At 40.7% G+C, this 17,550-nt stretch overlaps 1 protein-coding gene across 6 annotated transcripts in view; it reads right to left on the bottom strand.

The window, feature by feature from the left end:
* CTTNBP2 (cortactin binding protein 2) overlaps positions 1 to 17,550 on the bottom strand; it is a 269,416-nt gene that overhangs the window by 90,105 nt on the left and 161,761 nt on the right. For all 6 annotated transcript variants that reach the window (XM_090042216.1, XM_090042217.1, XM_090042221.1 and 3 more), the window contains one exon: positions 7,259 to 7,483. In XM_090042216.1, coding sequence (XP_089898342.1) covers positions 7,259 to 7,483 — 225 coding nt within the window. The remainder of the gene's footprint in view (positions 1 to 7,258; positions 7,484 to 17,550) is intronic.

Below are 17,550 nucleotides of genomic sequence, written 5' to 3'. Positions count from 1 at the left end.
CACGGTTCCCAGCTGCATGGCTAGGACTGCAGAACACAGCAAAAGCCAGCCGGGCCCCTGCAGACTGGTGCCATCACCAGTGATCCTCTCCTCCCCCATTTTCTTATCTGACTGCACCTTCATGTGGAGGGAAGTGGGGAAGAGCCCCCGGGTTGTGGGGCAAGTTGGGGTGGAGGGGGCTGGGGGGAGGTGAGGTGGAGCTGGTTGGGCCTTGCTGCTGCTACCCCTGGGTCCTACCGCTGCTGGAGCCTTGTCAGCTTGGACAGATAAATAATAATCAATTTTATATATATATATATATATCTATATAGATATAGAGATATCTATCTATCTATCTATATTTAGGGGCCCTGCAGGCTGAATAGAATAGCTTGGAGGGCCAAATCTGGCCTGCAGGCCATATTTTGCCTACCCCTGTTCTATATCATTGTCTTTTGTCTCAGTCCCTGGTTTGTTGAGTTTTTTTGGGAAGGGGACAGTCCTTTGTCCCATTTGCTCCTAAGCTTGACAACAATAATAGATTATTTTCTATCTTCCCTTCCCCTCCACCTCATATTGTAATACTAAAACATTCTCTCTTTCCATGATTATAAAGAACTAAATCATGCTCAATTTGCCCTTTGTTAACTTTAAAAATCTCAGTTTCTGTTCACCCTATAGTTAAGTTCCTTTTGGCATGATCCTGATCTCCACTTGTGCTCTTCCTGCTTTATGCTGGATAAAATGGCCCAAGTGTGTGAAGGGACTCTCAGAGACCCAGCTCAAAGAACATAAGAGATGTCTATACTGAGTCTGACCACAGGTAAAATCTATCTTAATGTCCAGTTTCTCACAGTATCAGAGAGTGGGTGCTAAGGGGGAAAAGTATTTATGCAAGTTCTATTCAGACTGATGTATCCTGTTCCCCTTCCCTCAGCTTCCAGGGAAAAGGTAATACGTATAGGACATGGATAAATCTAACCTCCAAAGATCCAATCAGAAGCCCTGGAATAGCGATTATGTTGGAAAAGAAGGTTGCCATGACTTAAATAGGACCATAGGGAATCTCTCCAGGCCCCAGTTCTTTAATATCTTCTAGTTCTGACTGAAGACTAACTTAGTTCCCATCCTTTTCCCTTCCATCTGAATGCAGAGAAGAATCTCATCCTATGACTTTGGATGTCCCACTGATTCCATTATGGAGCCCTCAGGTATTTTAGAAAGAAGAAGGGTTTGACCAGAGCCCCCAGGCTTTTTTTTTAACTCCACTCTTATTATTCAAATTAAAAATAAATCAGATACATGACTATTACTGATCCTCATGTTGGGCTTCACCCCCTCAACTCTGGTGAAGTCAATGTGTCACTCTGATATTCAAAACATTTCAAGAGACAGTCCTGAATGCAGAACCAAGCCCTCCATAGCAAAGTAGTATTCAAGAGAAAAGGTGAACAACAACTCTTTAATAATAAATACTACTATTCATATATAATTGACTTGTGAATACTGTAAACCAAAGATAAAAAATTGTGGCATTGCTCCCAATGTTCAAGTCATAGTAATACCAAGAACCATTCAATCCTATCAGATATAAGTTTTATTCTAATGCTGTAACTCAGATTGCTGAAATGAAGCATGTTCACTGTAATGACTTGGCAAAATGTATGTAAATAAAGTAAGACGAAAGTTTGGCTTCAGGTGTCATGATCTAATTACACTGAGTTATCAAGAAGCAGTAGCTATATCTGACACATTAAGTTAGTGTTAGCAAAAGAATGCTCTCAACCAAATTTCAAAATTATTTGCTTCTAAAAGATTGTTTTGGCTAAATGGTCTCCAACTCTTTAAAAGCCAAAGATAAACATCTTCCATTTCTTTATTGCAAAAATATATTTTTACATGTTGTGAAAAATTGTATCATCTCTTTCAATTTAAAGGGAAGAATATGAATAAGTGGAGGGATACCCTCCTTGTTAATAGAGTTGGTCTTCGGTTCCTATACAGGACAATTTCCAGTTTCACTGGAAGCAATAGGCCACTCCCCAATCCTGTTCCCTATGAAAATATCAGCTCAAAAAAACAAAGGAGTAGATGATGGCCAACAAATTGATATCTAGTGATTTGCTTTTAGGAATTGGCTTATAGGTGGAGTAGGTATGCATTAGAACAATGGTCCAGGGGAATGGCAGGGGCTAACTGGTTTCTAAAAGCCTGTTTGTGACAAAGTTTCCTTCAAAGCAGACACCTTTTCTGAGGCCAATGGACAAGTGGGCATAAACAGACTGGGAATTTGCACACAGTTCCCTGAAAATCCATAACACAAGATAGGCTTGCCACATTGGCCAGGTCACAATGACCAGCTGCAGAGCCCCTGGAGATTTCCAGTTTTAGTGGATGGACCAAATTAGGAGGGTGAAGCACAACCAAATTATGACACCAGTAAATGACCAAATTAAGATGTGTGCATATGATGGGTTTTTTGAAACAAAGAAATATGCTGATAGGACAGAATGTGGATAGTATGACTACCATACGGACACCAATCAATGGTATCCGGAAATGAAAAGTCATCAGAAGAGGGAAAGGATATAGAAGGAGGGATCTTCAGAGTAGCAAAAGGTCCCTGACGGGGTGAATTCTGAGGCCACCATGAACAGAGGGCACCCCACCACGCCTGTCTCACCCACCCCACTCGGGGTTAGGGTTGGAGTTGGGCCATGGCCCTTGACGTCCAGGCATCCGACATTCAAGAATGAATCACAGGGTGAAGCTCACATATTGGCCAGATGTATCCTTCTCTCTGCAACAGCCTTAGGAATGGCAGATATAAAATCAGAAGGGGGAAAGAAGGGGGGAAGAGCAGAATTTTGCTTACCTTGCCTGCATTACTCTCATCTGCTATCACTATTGATAAAATTTGCTTATTATTGAATGGAAGAAGGTATGGCAGGTCTGAGGGCTTGGGTCTGCCTGGAATAAGGTCATAATTCCAGTGCCAACAATTGGTTCTACCTCCTTATAAAAGGAAACTGAGGGGGAAGAGGAATATGTACCTAATGATTAGTTAAATCAAGTCAATGGTGTATCCCAAAATAATTTCATTAACTCTCCCATAGATGGATTTGAAAGGTTGAGAAGAAGGAACCGATTGTGAGGGGAAACACATGGCTGATAGACATTTGTTGGGTAAAGGATCGTTGAGAAGAGAGTATTTCTTAAGGATTGCCACATATTGCCATGAGCTTAGAAGGCCCCAGAAACTGCTCTGTCTAGGCTGTAGTTTTACCATTTAACTCATGACTTTTTGCAAAGTATATATGAAAGGATAAGTTCTCCAGAAAGTGATGGCACTGACCCAGGAAAATTTCCTGTTTAACTTCAGCAAGTTGGTTTTCAAACACTCTTCATCTAAACATTCTTCTTTCTTAACACTAAATAAAAACAGGGACTACACTGATGATTTCCAGGGTAGTACTTTATATACACGTTAGGAAAGCCACATTTTATTAAATTTCAGTGTATAAGTTAAATGCCTATTTAAAAAGGAGCTTCATACAATTCAGACACCTCTAAGTCAAACTGTCAGATAAATTAAGATTAAAGTATTTTTTCCTAAAATTATGATTTATTAAAACACTTACATTTCCTTCTGAAAAGTAAAAATACTATATCCTTTACTTCCAAACTGAAATGCCTACAGTAAAATATTTTATTATTCCATAATATGTGAGAATTCTAAAGCTATATCTGAAATTACAAACACTTTGAAATGCATGTTTAATTACTTCAGGACACATACCAACTGCTCACTGACACTGGTGAATTGTTATATTAATAGTACCACTGGATGCAATAAACCAAAACAGTCAACCATATGGTGGTAACAGGTAAAAAGGAGTCTGGTCTGCAAAACGGCTCAAACCTTTTGAGAAGGAGGGATTTGGAGAGAAGATTTTTTTTCAAATGTATTTTACCAAACCTCCAGTAGAAATTTTGTGAATTATATACATGTTTTAGATGACAGTGCACCACAAAATACTGTATTACATCTTGGTTATGTAGCACAGACCTCAGTGACAGAAAAAGACCCACTATTCAAAGATCAGGATTTAATTAAATAGTATAGAGTCCAAAACGTCTAGAAGGGTTCATATTTTAATAAAGTTCTAATGGATGGTTATTTAAATGTTAAATACATCCTTGTTCATGACCTCTTAAATAGGAATCATCCTGATAGGTAATTTAAAGAAGTCAAAATATCCACCACTACATACCAGTACTATGGGAAAACAGTTTTCATTTTAATTAGAACAGTCTGATTATCCTCATCAGACAGATCTCCACTGTTCTCCAGTAAGTATGAAAGGTGACAAGAAACTCCATCTGCACTATGGAAATCATGTCTCTGTTGAGTTTTAGCTTTCTATCCCAAAACAGTTGGGTAGCACAAGCAGGTCAAAAGATGGCAAAATTATAAATATAATGGTAATTTTTCCACATATTTCATATTAAAAATAGCCAACACCTAGTTGAAGCTTTCTGAAAACAAAATGTATCTTTGGCTTGGAGAATATCATATTGACTTGATTAAAAAGTGAGGTCTGTTCCCTGCCCCCTCCCAACCCCCCCCCCATAGTTAACGTAAGTGGGGGGAAGCCCCTCATCTTACAATCAAGTACAGGCATACCTCGTTTTATTGTGGTTCGCTTTATTGCACTTGACAGATATTGCATTTTTTACAAATTGAAGGTTTGTGGCAACCCTGCGTCGAGCAAGTCTATCGGCGTCATTTTTCCAACAGCATTTGCTCACTTCGCATTTTTTAGCAATAAAGTATTTTTTAATTAAGGTATGTACATTGGTTTTTTAGACATAATGCTATTGCACACTTAATAGACTACAGTATAGTGTAAACATAACTTTTATATGCACTGGGAAACCAAAAAATTTGTGTGACTCGCTTTATTGCAATATTTGCTTTATTGCGGTTGTCTGGAACCGAACCTGTAATATCTCCGAGGTATGCCTGTACAATGTGGGGGAGGGCAAGCAGCTGCTGTGGCTCCGGTCCCAACCTTGGGTTGGGGCTGGAGCCGCAGGTGCTGCCTGCCCCGTGCTAGTTCTGCACTCCACCTCCCACTCCTCACCTGCAGCCTCAAGCCCCCACTGTCTCTCCCACCTATTCTACTTCTCCCCATCTCTCCCCTTTCCCTACCCCCAGTGCACTCCCTCTTACCTTTGCTCTGTGCCAGCAGGCTGTCCTTGCTGCAGCCTGGAGCACAGAGCATGGCTCCAGCCCAGCCTTGTAGCCGTGATATTGGCTCTGTACTTCTACTATGGGGTCAGGCTGGAGCCATGTTCAGTGCCCCCAGGCTTCAGCAGGGACAGAGACTGCTGGAATAAAGGTATGGCAGTCAGGGGAGAGAAACGGAGAAGAGGGGATGGAAATGCAGAAGCTGTGTGGAAGGGGGAATAGGGGCCTGAAGCTGTGGGGCACAGGCGTAAGTGGGAGTAAGTAGGAAAGACAGGTGGCAGGGAGCAAGCTGCCTGCCTATCCTACTGCCTCCACCTTGCCTGTCCCACCCTAGCACATGCCCTCTACTACACTCCCAGTCTTCCCCCCCACTGCTTGACCCATTACTGCCTCCCCTTGTCTATAGTAGTGGCAGGGGGATGAATTTAAATCCTCCAACAATTAGATTGTCTACGTGGAACATCTAATGCATTTATAAATTTTCTGTGTATAGAATCTAATTATTGGGGGGGGTCACTTTAAATTCAGGGTCATCCTCTTTTAGGACAAATAAGATGCATGGAAAATGGATCAGTCCAACAAATGTCACTCTAGACTGGAAATGTTGCTAGCATTAAGTAAAAGGTGCTACTGCACATGTTAAGGCCTATTATAAGTAAGTATTATCTAGAATTAAGCACTTGTCTGGTTAACACATTTGGGCTGTTTACCACTCCAGTGCAGAAGGAATTTTCAGAACCAAACAGAAAAGCAGAAAGTAGAGTATTCTCATGCCTATACTAGAGAAATTTGCTGGAATAACTATACTGACATGGACATACTAACAAACATAATGCAGACCCAGTGCTTTCAGTGGTATAGCTTATGATTACTTAAAATAAAACTATATATTTATGTCAACATAACTGGTCTCCATACTAGGCTTGTTGCCAGAACAAGTCAAACTCAAAACAAAATGAAACAAAATGAAACACTTTCCATCCCTAACTGACATCAACAGTTTCTAACATAGACCTGACTGCACTCTTTCAAAGTTTTGCACAAAGAGTATTTGAACTCTAGATTATTTTTACTTCAGGTGCTAAGGCTAATCTACAACTTTTCAAAAGCAAGTATTTCTCATGCAATGATTTAATAAAAAGATCTTTTAGATTTGTTATCTGTCATTTTCATAAAAAAAGAAACTTAAGGAAGGAACCAAATACAAATTTATGAAATACAGCTGAAAGAAAAATAAACTTGAAATTACTTTAAAATGCTTTACAAAACTCTGTAGACAAAGTTGCAGTTGAATACACCAGTTACCTCCAAAGAAGAAACGGCAAAAAGCTATATGCACTCATGATGCATTCTTGATTTTTAGAACAATGAACAGTTTATTAAGTGTGGCCTATCATGAGCTCTTTCACATAAAGTGGAATATTTGACCTCAAGTAGCTCCATCAGACTGGCATGTCAACACAATATCAAAATGGCAAAGGACAGTTTTTGGTATGACAATAATCCTTTTTCATAATGTTGATTCAAATAGGTCTCTCTTTATTGGTAATATTTTAAAGATTCAGTATTTTAAACTTAGAATTGAAAAAATTATCAATTTTCAGATAGTGACATTTTGTTTATGGCTTACTCCAACCTCATGTCATATATGACTAAGAGATTTTTGTCCTTTAAAATATTTAGTAAAGCAAAAATGTGTATAAAGGCAGCTGCCTTGGGCTAAAACAGAGCTGAAAAATATCTGATGAGCAAATGTTTGCTCTTTACCCAACAGTTAGAACTGCCTGCATATACAAGGGCTCATCAGAGTTAATCTTATTTCATGTATAAGTAGTGCTTAATTCATGGAACATGACCAGTCCGAACATAACATATCATCAGCAATCAGCATCTTGGTGTGTGTGCCAAACATAGGCTGATCTGATCTTTATATTTGTGATGACAAATAAATTAGATAAAGATCACAATAAGAAAGTAAATGGATAAATACATTGAGTGAGTGACTACAAGCAGTAGCTATGATACCTTCTTTTGTCTGTTTTCAGCAGCAGCCAACTGAGCTGACATTCTCTCTTGCATTTTTCTGCAGTGAGCCATGACAGCTTCTAAAATGGAGAGGGGGTTGGTACAGATGGGCTTCTTTTCTTTATCGCCAGCACCTGCCTCAAAATCTCTCTGCAGGGCCAGAAATGGGTCACTGAGATTAAACCTCCCATATCGTTCCTGAATAAAAACCTCCTTTCGGCGTGCCTACAGGATGGAAAGACAAATGAACAAAAATAATAATTAATGGATTTTTAAGAGTTTATGCATACAGACAGCTCTAAAGTAAAGAAGCGTGAAATATTTCTATTACAAATATAAATATTTTGAATTAGCATTTATTTCCTATTTGTATTTAAACAGACAACCTCAAACATATTGCACATACAGATTTTATGTTTTATCAGTGCAGTCTGTAATGCCAATAAACAAAGTCTTCCCTTCTCCATCTAAAGGCAGAAAAGTAAATTCTCTGGAATGGAATACCACACAAAAATGACCCTGTAAAGTAGCTGATATATAGGCTGAAATTTTTTTGAGATATTTTTATTTTAGAATTTAATTTTCTAAAAAGATGTTACTTAAAATACATGAAAACTTCTGTTTCATGCAATTACTGTATCAAAAATAATTATCAGCCTCTAACAACATGCTACTTACACAGGCATGCTATATATAGTTAATTAGATCTAGATTAGATAGGTAGGGACAAAGCATTTAAATGTGTCATATGCAGCATTTCCTCAGGATCTGTTATTAGGACACAACGTATGGTATCACATCTTCATATTATTCAATTCTACTATTTAGGTGTGTAAACTTATTTGCAAAATGCAATACAGTTTTCAGAAAGAGAATATTACTGAACAGACTTAACATCACTTTGGCCTCACAGCAGTTAGACTGAAAGTAACTTTTTTTGCTTATTAGGCCAAGCACATATGACAAAAGCCAGTAATTTAGGCCAGAAAAGGTGCTTGTTTATCACACCATTAAGAAGTACTGGCAAGAGGTTAACACAGACCTACAAATCACTGCTCTGAAAATACTATCTTGCAGAAATATCAGACCTAAAGTCTTAAGTTCCTACTAGGAGATAAGCAGAACATTTCAAACAGTTGTGCATATTGGACATGGAAGAATCTTGAGACAAATAATAATAGCCAATTTGCATTAGAATGTCAAAGACTTCATACTGTTCCTGATTCTGAGTTAACTGTTTCACAGTTAAATAAGATACAGAAAGAACTACTACTACAATGCCACATATCTTAAAACAAAACCGGAAAGTTGGGTTGATTGCCTAAGGGCCATTGTATATGGTTAATAACATTCACAAATACCTTTTCACAATGAATGTGCAAAGATGGTCTCCTAGAGTTGGACATGTAGCTATATGAAGGACACATAACCAGGAGCAAAAGGTCTATAACAAAATGTTTAATACCTACCAAAGAAGAGATTTTGGACAATAAAATCATTATAGGATCTATAATCAAGATAACTCTATAGTTAAAGTGTATAATATAAATGTATGAATATAAAACATTTTTCTCCATATGCTTTCCCACACACGGATCAACTTTTAATAGGAAGAGATTGACAATGAAAGTAATGATCAGAAAAGGTATTGAAAAAAGGCTGACACTATCTAATTTAGAGAGAAAAATCATGAGGTATTATATTGGTATACAAAATAGTGAGGAAACGAAATCAAATCCTCTTATTTATCCTAACATGTGAACCAAGAGTCAGCTTATGAAACTAAAAAAGCAATGGATTTCAAACTGATTAGAGACAATGTTTCTTTTTTAAATACTGGGCATTCATTGGGTTAATATTGTATAAACCCAGTGAATTAGATTTCATAGACATTAGGGCTGGAAGGGACCTCGGGAGATCATTGAGTCCAGCCCCCAAATTCATTGTCATAAGATTTTATTGAGACAAAAGCTTTGAAATAAGTTTAGAAATGTATGTAAATAAGATCATTCCAATAACCTTACAGAGAACTTAACATAATAAACTAGAGATATAAACATGCCACTGATTGGTAAGAATAAGTCAAAGCACTCTCTGGCAGGTTGTTCCATCTGTGGATCACTGATTTGTGTTCCTAAAAGAACTACCTACCTAGAAGCCTTTGCAAAGCTACATGAGAAGAATGCAGAGTACACTCATCTTTAGGGTATAGAGAAATAGAGGTTCTCACCTAGAGACTTTAACAGATCTATCACCTCATCACTAGAGAAAATTTCAAAGACAAACTCCTAGGCTGCTACTAACTGGGTGCATCTACACGTGCAATTAATCAAATGTGATAAACTCCAGTGAACTTCAAGCTGGAGAAAACTGCTTCTGGGCACAGCTTCTGCACATGTGCCTAGGACCACAGCACTTTGAGACAGGGCAGAGCAGTCCCAAGTTGGACAGGGCATGGAGGGGTCATCCCCAGGCTCTGGGTGGCAATATCAGATGGCAGAGGTCTGGCTGCAGCACAAGGGTGCTAAAGTGCAGGGCTTGCACCAGGTCAGGCCATCACCATCTACACGTTTCACCAGAGTAAATTACTCTGCCATAGGATAGTATTGTCCTATGCCAGAGTTAATTTCCTGCACCCTAATACCAGTGCACATGTAAACTATGTTTCAGGGATGTACTTGGTAGCTGTGTTGGTCTGAGACAAAAAGACATACAGAAAACTAGAACTCTTGGTTCCAAAATGATCTCTTTTATTAGACCAAGTGGGAAATCACAAGGAAACTGTCCTTTTCTGCAAGCTTTTGGGATCAAAGTCCTTTTGCCAAAGTCCCTGTGTGCAAAAATGAAGTTTATTTCCTACCTATGGGGACTTTTTATCATCTTGTAACATTTATACTTTTCCTAGAGCCCGATGAAGGGACTTTGATCCCGACAGCTTGCATAAAAGGACAATTTTCTTGTGATTTCCCAACTGGTCTAATAAAAGAGATCATTTTGGAACCAAGAGTTCTAGTTTTTTGTATATGTAAACTATGACACTTTAATGCAGAGCTAATTTTTCAACTCTACAGAAAAGCACATGTGTAGAGGCACCCACTATGAATTTAAATCATAAAAGTCATGACCCAAACTCTTATCTTCTTGTGGTATCTTAGGTATTTTGTGGAGCTGTGTTCCAGGCAAGAATAAAACATAGTGGTAGAGGTTATGATTCAATGTTATGAGTGAAAGTATAGGAATAAGGTAACTTTGGGAGACATGACCGAGGAATAACAAAGCTGCAGAAATACTGGAGTCAAAGATGCCTTGAGAACCTTGCTGTATGCAACCCCTTGGAGACAGAAGATAGATTTGGAGAGCCAGCAGAGGTAATATCAATTCAGTTTCATATATCTACATAAACTACACACTGCGCTTTCCATGTGAACAATTCTATGTGACCCTGTAAGTCAAAATTTAACTTGTAAATCAATATTCCCACACTTCTTAGGACAAAGCCCGAGCTTTGAAACAGTAAGAGAGAAATGAAAAAGCTTAAAATAAATTAATTAAATGTTTCTATGGAAAGAACCCTCCTTCCCCTTCCAAACTCTGCCAAACAAGTCTTTCAAACTAAAAGGAAGCATTCATAGGTCAACTCAGATGGAGAGGGTTTTGTTATTTGGAGGCAAAGGATCTTTTATGTAACTTAACATGGGTTAGTCATTAGTGTTCATGATAATGATAAAGGCCTTCAGAAATAATCTGAGCTGGTTACAGGAAGACAATTCACTAATTTTAAATGATTAACTCTAGTTTAATCCTGTGTAAAACAATAAAGGTTTTCGATTCATATATAGCACTAAGAGTACTGCAAACAATTTCATAGTGTTATTACAATCTATATTTGTATGGTTTATGAATGATACAATGTAAAAAAAAATTTTAAAAAATCCACAACTACAACAAACTTACCTGGCAGTCAGAACAAATTATCGTGCACAATCAAGACTTGTGGACCTAATATGCTCTTGTGCTATGTTTTACAGTTCATGTAACTTGCTTCCCATATTTGGGATTGTCACGGGGCGGGGTCCCAGGAGCGGCTGTGACCTCTCCTAGCGCCCCCTACCGTGCCAAGTTGGCGATCAAGCACCCTCGTTCTCGCTCGCCACATCTTTGATGATAAGAGTTACTAAGGGAGGCTGCCTTTTGTCCTCCTTGGCATGGTACCCCTGGCGTACTCCCACCAGTACTCCGTCTACAGATGATTCTGGGCACTCCTGCCCCAGGGCTATGTGTGGCTCCTACCACCCCTTATACCATGCCCCAAGCCTCTCAGATGTACCGGACGTTGTTGAGTCAATTATTATTGCCCACGTCCTTGCGGATGCCCTCTGGGCTTGTCTTCTACTTGTGGCCCCACCAGGGCCCTTCTCCGCATCCTCGCCCTCTCTGGGGCTTCTCTCAGTGCCCTCACCCTCTCTGGGGCTTAACGCAAGCACCCTCTGGGCTTCTTGCCGGTGCCCACACTGGTGCTCCTCCCAATGGGGCTCAGGTGGCCGTAGCTGGGCCTGGCCTCCCAAATCCCCTCCCTGTGACTCCTATTCCTGTATCGCTCAGGCGACCTCGGCCTTACCTGGCCCTCAATCAACTGGGCCCCTTCTCAGGGCTGGGGTCAGTGCACCCCTGACTCTTGTGCCCCCTCTGGCACCAGGAACTCCCCCACACTACTGGGGAGCTCCTATGAGGCCTCCTCCAACCCCTATTAGCCTCACCCGGTCCTCTGGTGTAATAACAAACAAAACCATAAGCCAATCGGCCCCAACTCAAAACCAAGCCTCCTGGCTAAAACGCAAACTCTAGCCCTCTGGCTAAACATCACTCAACTCCCTATCAGGGGTATCTCCTCCCATTCTCCGTGAACTGAAGCTGTTCAGGCCATCTAGCTTGTTTAGGCTGCAATGCTCCAGCAGACCTCCTTCACCCTTTGATGTTAGCAGGGAACTGCCTGCTTGGCCTCAGCCTAGGCTGTTTATATAGGACAGGCTCTGCCCCCTTCCGGTCAGCTGACTGACTGCAGTTGCCCTGGCAACCGGCACCTGTGCCTTTCCTAGGAGCAGGCACCTCAGTGCCCTGCGACACACCTTCCCCCTTAAGTTTATAGCTCACTAGGAGCACAGCGCGGAAGTGCCCTGCGACAGGGACACTAAAGCCCCAATTGGTTGACCTTTAGAAATGGTATAGAGCTTCACTGACTTTCTCCACATTTTGTAGGAGAGGTGCTTTTGAAGCAATATTTTTTATGACAAGCTTAATACATTTTAAAGACCAGAGAAGTTGATAATGTATGTTTTTAGCTGATTATACAAATGTGTGAAATTGATGTATTTCACAGTGCTTTTGGGTGAGCCATACCCCAGTCACAGTGTGGAAAATCTTTTTAGCTAGGGACAGAAGTTACACATAAACCGGTTTAAATAATCAGAAACGGGATTAAACCTGTACCAGAACAAAAGCTCAGTGCATATAAACCAGTTTAAAAATGGCTGAAACTGGTTTAAGATATACCCGGTTGAATGTAGTATCAGACTTAAGTGATTTGGGTCAAACCGGTTTATGAAGCTTCTGTCTCAGACCCCTTCCTGGTTCAAGTTAATCACAGTCCCCTAGCATCCCAGCATGTTCTCTGGAGCCCTGGGCTGGGCTGGGATGTGCTGTGCTGTAGTGTCTGCAGCAGCAGAGAAGGGTTAGGGGTCAGGGAAAGAGGCAGGAACTGCCCACCCAGGCAAATCCTGGCTGAGGTCTGGGGCTGGGGAGGGGAGAGGAGTTAAACCTCACTTTTCCTGGTCAAACCCCACTTCCTCCGAGTACTGAGCTGCCCTGGTAAACTTACTGAAAGCTACTGCTGGCTGCGACTGTGGACTACAAATCCGAGAGTCAACTGTAAGCAGGAAGAGGAAGTGATGAGCAACCCTGCAGAGTCCTGCTTCTGTGATGCTGGACTGCAAATCCCAGAGAGACCTTGGGGGCAGCAGGAAGAGAGCTGTGCTCTAGCACCTCCAGCTTCTGGCCTTAGCCACTACAGACATGTGGCTGCATTTCCTAAATCAAAGGTAAACACATGTCCAGTTGTTTCTCAACTTAATCTTTGCAGCTTCGACTAACCTGCAAAGACTGAATCAATTCAGCCTTGGGCTCGCTGACAGTCTATACTTAGCCTCTGAAACAAACAGATATTTATCTTTTTGTTTTACTTTAATGGTTTCAAAAGGCTAACTCTGATTGAACAGATGTCTTGTAATAGATCACTAGCAACATGTAGGGGGTGCACATGAACCCCCTAAGATTGTTGGTGCACTCCCTGAAAGAAGTGCAACCGATGGCACCTGCGGGTGGTCGCTGCTTGTCACCCTCGCCCCGCACCGTTGACACCGCCAGCGGCATCTGGGGGCCGTTGCCAATTGCTGCCGCTTGCAGGTTGTCGCCGACTACTGGTCGGCACTCACCATACCCTTTCTCCACCCTGCCGCCAACATCACTGGGAGCTCCCACTATGCTCCCACTATGCCCCCCATCACTGGGAGCCCCCACTATGCCCCCCAGCCTCCAGGGGCACACATTGTTCATGTAATAGATTAAAATCAGCATTGTTTCCACAATTACCAAAAGCATAAAGGGAAAAATGATCAAAGATTAGTATTTAAATTTTATTTCCTATTTGATGCTATGGTACAATTGTAGTACTGAAATTTGTTATAGCATATTCTTTTCCATGGCAACAGACTGATGCCACAAATGTGTTTATGACTTCACTCCAGAATTAGGCGGAAATTAGACTGGAGAGAGAAATCCTTCTTTGAATAGAAGCTATTTTGAAAAAAAAAAAAAGGAGTTACAGAAGGTGACTAGGCAAAAGGACGCACATTTTACTTTAACAGTTTTTCCTCATTTGCTTCCTATGATGTTTCTTTATCAATAGTCTTCAGTAGTGTCTTCTAATATAGTATTGTATTCCTGTTCTTGACTAACTTCAGCAGTCTATTCAGTGGTTCCTGGCAGTCATTAGATTGAAAATATAATTAGTCTGTGACTCACTTCTTAAATAGTAACCTGGCCACAAGTTCAGGCCACAGAAATGGAAACCAGCCACAAAAAAATTACACAAGTGTGTGGTTTCCATAGGACCTTAAATCAAACGTGTGGCTTGTGCCCTGGTGTAGTCCTCAGAGACAGTTGATGATTGGCAAATTGTCAGCTGGATTCAGACTGCACCAGAGCCCCACTCAGCCACAAGACTGCTCTGCAGCCAGCTGATTATAGCCACCTCTGCAGAACCACACTGCAGCCAGTTTGAGTCCCAGTATGGTCCTAAAAGCCAGCTGACAATAAGCTGATTCCAGCTTTCAACCTGCTGGTGCAAAAGGAGCACCAGGATGTGATTGGAATCCAATCCCCAATTCTAAAAATCACACCTCCTGCCATGCATGTCTGGCATGGCAGGAAGAGCATTAGTAGGACTGAGGATCAGATTTCATTGCACCTTTAAATGAATACCAGTTAGCAGGTGGTCATTCAAAAGACAGGTGCTGCTCTAAAATATCCTTGGAAGAAATGCAACAAAAATCCACATGCCTGTTTTGGTCACACCAAAATAATGTCATTGCAGAACTGGACTTTGTTTGTTACTTTATATCAAGAGAATTTTTTTGACTTCCTGCTGGACATGGAATGTACATCCTATTAAAAGTTTTAGAAGGGAACTTCATTCTGCATATTGTCCATGGTGACATATTATTGTTCTTTGTTTTAATGTAGAGCTAGAGGTTTACAAAACCAAAACAGAAATAGCCTTTTACAAAACTTACATAAGAGAAGTCTAGGCTAATTTAAATGATATCCTGACACGCTGTGAATCTAGAACCACCATGTCAGAGGGCATAAGAATCAGCACATCAATCTGAACAGAAATCAGAGATGACCATGTAAAATGTAAAAAGAAAACATACAACCTAGAATGTTAAATATAAATTGCATTAAATTATATTAATTATGCTGATAGGAAAAAAAAATTAAAAGAAATTTGGGCTGATACCTCTGCTTTCAAACATAGCTCATATATTCTGTTACAGGTTTGCCACAAGACTAAGGTTAAAATATTTCAGGTTCTTTTTTGCTTACCTCCAAAGTATAAAGTTCAGAAATTCCAAGTCTTTCAAAAAGCAGTGGATAATAAACAAAAATGAGAGTGTGCTGCACTGCTATGGAATAATGGAACTGAATTGAAGCTGCCAGAGTTCTCTTTATAAAATGTCCTTCCTTTTGAGTTCTTCTTATTAATTTCCCTTTCCAATGTACCAAGATTGTTTCAACAGATTTTCACAGGCTTGTATTGATATTTTCTCCTTAGAGATTTGTTACAGAGGAGTTTCAAAAGCTTTTAACCAAACAAGTTGAGGAGAGATGAGGTAGTAAAAAAGTTACTTCTGTACAGCACTTTAAGAGCAGACAAGAGATAAAACATGTAGAAAAAATATGAGAATGCAGACAGTAAAAGCTAATATTGGAAATGTTAGGAAGAGTATATTTGCAGATCTTAATAAATTTAACACTATACATCACATTTCAGACATCTGTTGGAGTTATTAATCCAAACTATAAACACACTGGTAAGCTCATATATTCATGGTTAAAGCAATATATATAAAGTTATACATATACCTGGTCTTTTGTTAGATAGGTTTGTTTCCTGCCTTTTGTATACGGATATACTAGTGGTTGTCCATTGTGGTTGATGATGACAAACTACAGCTGCTTTTCCACATTAAAATTCTGGTTATGAGTTCTCATGTGGCTACAGAATACCATTTTCACACGGAATGCAGAACAACAAACGTCAGACTGATGTAGTAGCTCTTCTTTCCCAGGTTTCCTCCGAGCTCTCTTTTCTTTAGCTACCTAGCCACAACTTGCTTCAAATGTAACGGTAACCATTAATTTAAGTGCAACCACAATCAGTATTTACTTCAAATGAATGAGATTTTAGATCATAAATCAGCTTTTGTGACTTGTGTGCCACATAAACCATACTCCTATGATTTAATGGCACTAGTGCTCAGCTTTTTGGCCCCATATGTAGAAGAGTGGTGTGAGGCCTTTCTCTAGGAAAGATCAGGCCGCGAGACTGGCATCACCCCATCCCTGCACCATGTGCTGAGATTGGGTCCTGCAAAGGGGGGGTGGGGGGAGGCGGGGAGAAGGCTCAGCAATGCCCCTTCTCATTCCCAGTACCCTGGGATTGGGTCCTGGGGGCCTGGCACTGCCCCCTCCACTCTGGTATTGGGTCTCAGGGACCCAACACTGTTCCCCCTCTCGCCCCTTTCACATCAGGATTGGGCCACGGGGAAGTGGCACAGGGCCTTGCTTCGGGTGGGATCAAGCCCTTGGGTCCAGCCCTGTCTCCCCTCCCTCCCTGAGTGCCAGCACTAGGTCTCAGCATGTGGCAATCCCTGCATGCCAGGATTGGGCCCTGGGGACCAGTGTCACTCCCACCAAGCCCTGCATGCTGGGATTGGGCAGTGAACCCAGCACACAGGACCTAGGAATCCTCATGGGTCAGGAGATTTTGCAGCAGGACAGCTGTACTACTGCTCCCCTGCCACCAAATTTCTGGACCCCTGGGGAGCCCTGCAAGCCAGATGACATGGGGCTGCAGGCTGGATCTGACCCATGGCCAGAGGCTGGGCACCCCAGTTAATGGGAATGCTATTTGTTTTAGGTTAGATTTTATGCAACCTCTTAAGATGGCCAACATGAGAAAAATTTATGACCTTTCATTTCACTACTGAGCACTTTCTAGTATGATCTGGTATTATGCTTTTGGACTAGGTGTTTTACTCAACTACAAGGGTGTTACTAATGCATCTGTGCTACCATAATGCCCCTTTTTAGAGTCTTGGTGAGTGGTTCCTTATGCCACCAGTGATTTTTCATGAATTTCCTATGGCAATTTAGGTAGAAAGAAGAGGTTTCTAATGTGGAGGTTAATTACTCCAGCTCTTTAAAGACATAAACTATCACATTATAGATTTTAAGTTTAGCTTCATACTTACCATATTTACTTGACTATAAGACAAGGTCTCTTCTCCTCCCCCCCCCCCAAAAAAAATCAACATGACGACAAAAGCCTGTCATCTTACATTTCCATTCAAGGAAACCTCACCATCATTAAACTGTTTCCAAAAGCAACATGTGCTCAGCAATGAAAACCAACTATAAGATTGATAAAATGCAGCTAGTATTGAGCATGACTA

This window comes from Crocodylus siamensis, chromosome 4, assembly GCF_052110815.1.
Source record: "Crocodylus siamensis isolate JL-2025a chromosome 4, ASM5211081v1, whole genome shotgun sequence".
Taxonomy (NCBI): Eukaryota; Metazoa; Chordata; order Crocodylia; family Crocodylidae; genus Crocodylus; species Crocodylus siamensis.
The sequence above is the reverse complement of the archived record's forward strand: the minus strand, read 5'-3'. Positions and strand labels throughout refer to the sequence as shown.